Source organism: Pipistrellus kuhlii, unplaced genomic scaffold (assembly GCF_014108245.1).
Source record: "Pipistrellus kuhlii isolate mPipKuh1 unplaced genomic scaffold, mPipKuh1.p scaffold_m20_p_2, whole genome shotgun sequence".
NCBI classification, from domain to species: domain Eukaryota; kingdom Metazoa; phylum Chordata; class Mammalia; order Chiroptera; family Vespertilionidae; genus Pipistrellus; species Pipistrellus kuhlii.
The window spans coordinates 182,464,650-182,467,467 of record NW_023425515.1 but is presented as its reverse complement, the minus strand read 5'-3'; the positions used below and the strand labels follow the sequence as shown (position 1 = coordinate 182,467,467).

Below are 2,818 nucleotides of genomic sequence, written 5' to 3'. Positions count from 1 at the left end.
ACCTAATATTTGCAATGGGGTATGGAGGAGATAAAAAGGCCTGAACTCAGAATGAGTGAGAACAATTTGGGGATTTATAAAAACTTGGTGACTAACTTCCTTTTTCTTGGAGTTGGGTTAGACTGGGGCACTGCCACTGCCAGTGGTGCCACCAAGTAGGACGTCACAGGGTCAATAAAATTCTCTGTGGGACTCTTCCCCCTCCCGATGTGGGAGTGAGTTCTGAGGGACTCTTTCCTCTCCCCATGTGGGAGTCTGTACTTGTTCTTCAATAAATCTCCACCTATGCTATTAAAAAAAAATTCTCTGAAGATTCTGTGTCTCAAGTGACCCCGGCCTCCGTATTCCCCAGAGACCTAAGAGGTTACAGTGGTTGTGAACGGGGATTATCAGGAGTCAAAGAGGACCATTGCCAGCATACCTTAGCCCTAGCTGGTTTGGATTAGTGGATTCAGAGCATCAGCCTGTGGACTGAAGGGTCCCGGGTTCGATTCCAGTCAAGGACATGTGCCACGTGCAGGAGGTAGCCTATCAAAGATTCTCTTTCATCATTGATGTTTCCATCTCTCTCTCCCTTCCTCTCTGAAATAAAAAAGAGGACCATTGCCTTAATAACAAGATGCCCTTAACTGGAGGGCTGTCAGCTGCCTCCGAAAGAGGGGGATCCACACCCACAAATCCTCATCGAATCACACTTCTTGGTCTTCAGTGGGATAGGGTAAGCTAAAAAGATCCTCAGTGGGAAGGGGTGACTTAGAACCAACAAGGCCCCAACAGTTAAGCAGGAACAAGGGCTGGCCAAGCAGCCACCCAGACCCTGAGGTCCCAGGAGAAGAATCTGTTCTTCTCACGTTTCCTCCGAGCCCCTCGTTGCTGAGCCTGAAGGTTCCCCCTGGCTCCGTGGTCTCTGGAGAAGGCAGGCACTAAGCCATCTTGTTGAGGAGGTTTTCCTGGCCTGACATGCGCTGAGCCTGTCCCACATGTCTTGCCTCCTGCCCACGTGATTGCTCCCAACAGGGCCCAGCTGTGCAGATAAGCATGACCAGGCACTCTCCAGGAATACCAACTCTCATCAGCAAAAAAGGGTAGGTGTCAAGGCCTCTGGGCCTGGTTCGAGTGAGATGAGAGGGTCAAGACTGCTCTCTCTCTCCTCCAGGAAGTGACATGATTTCTGACGTGGCTGGTTCCAAACTCCGAACGAGGCCGCGTCATCAGTCAGAGCAGTACAGACCCCTGGAATCTGCCCACGGGGTGACTTTCCCGTCGGCCTCTGTCTCAGTGACCGAGGACCTCGGCCCCTCTTCTTTTCCTTCAGGCCCGAGGCCTCGCAGGTGCTTCTTCCAGCAGGCCAGGCGGTGGCGGGCAGAGGCGCGGAGCTCCCCGCTCCGCAGGGCGTAGATGATGGGGTTGGCCATGGAGTGGACAAGGCAGAGCAAGGAGCAAAAGGCAAAGACCTTCTTGACCTGGTCACTCAGCGGGGTGGCCAGGCTGTAGACCATGAGAACGAGGGCCGGGAACCAGCATACGAAGAGAACAGCCAGCACCACCCCCAGGGTCTTGGCCAACATCACATCCAGCCTCATCCGGGTCATTCCTGGCACCTGCTCATCCCGGTGCTCAGCCAGGCTGGCCACATGCTGGTGGGCCTTCCAGAGGACGTGCCCGTAGGTGACGAGGATGCCGGCGAAGAGGAGGGTGATGAACAGGAGCCAGCCCAGCAGATAGTTGTTGGGGATCAGCGGGAAGAGCTCGGAGCAGGGGCTGGGACAGCAAGTCCACCCCATGAGGGGCAGGTAGGAGACGAATGCCGAGAGGACCCACATGATGCCCAGGGTCACCAGGGCCTTCCTACAGGTGAGCAGGGCTTTGTAGGTGGGCGGGTAGCGCAGACAGAGGTAGCGGTCGATAGCGGTCAGCAGCAGGCTGCCTACCGAGGCCGTGAAGGTCAGCGTCACACTGCCAATCTTCAGCAGAAAGACGGCCTTGGAATCCACGCCCTGGAAGACGTGGAAGTTCACGAAGTTGCAAGCAAAGACCACGCTGGCCAGGAAGTCGGCGGCCGCCAGGCTGCTGATGAACAGGTAGGAGGGCCTTCTGCGGAGCCGGCGGGAGGACAGGATCAGGTAGAGCACCGCCAGGTTCTCCAGGGCGCTCAGCAGGCCCAGGAGGGTGCACAGCACCACCACCGCTATCTGCTGCTGCGCGCTCAGAACCATGTACTCCTTCATGGGGTTGAAATCCAAGCCGTCCTTGGAGCCATTGGCTGGCGTCGCCACCGAGCATCCCTCCATGGAGCGAGTCCTTTGGGTCCTGCCGGGCTTGCCAAGAAGTCTTCGCGGTGGTGCACTGAGAAGGAGAAACGAGTCTTTTTCAGTCAGCACAGGAATGGCCTCACACAAGCTCTGGCGCTAGCCAAACCTCTTATCTGTGCAGAGGGATATGGCGAAATAGCCATTTCTATGTTGTTCCTCTCAACTTTGCCTCTTCTCCATTCTAGCGGGGCACAGGCCTGCCCCGACTGCCTTAGGAGAGGTATGTGGAAATGCAAGAAGCAGAAGTGGCCTGCAAGCTTTTTGGCCTTTTGTTTTTAAAAAGACTAATCTTAAGACTTCCCTTTGAAAGTAAGGTGAACCTCCCATCCTCAGAAATCAAGAGGAAACAAAACCAAGAAAAATGGAATCCAGAGTGATCAGGTGAAGGGTTTTTGGTTTTTTTTGCTTTAGTGTTTTGTTTTTGCTTTTTGATTTTGCAAGTTTTGGTAAATAAGATGCTAACGTTTAAACAACTATTTAGGAATGGGAGGCAAGACCATGGCTTC

General features: G+C 54.2%; 1 protein-coding gene across 1 annotated transcript; it reads right to left on the bottom strand.

The window, feature by feature from the left end:
* Positions 1-598: 598 nt before the first annotated feature.
* On the bottom strand, positions 599-2,480 carry CNR2 (cannabinoid receptor 2). Its single transcript, XM_036445882.2, has one exon. The coding sequence runs from the start codon at positions 2,289-2,291 to the stop codon at positions 1,212-1,214; it is 1,080 nt and encodes a 359-aa protein (XP_036301775.1). The 5' UTR covers positions 2,292-2,480; the 3' UTR covers positions 599-1,211.
* Positions 2,481-2,818: the final 338 nt, after the last annotated feature.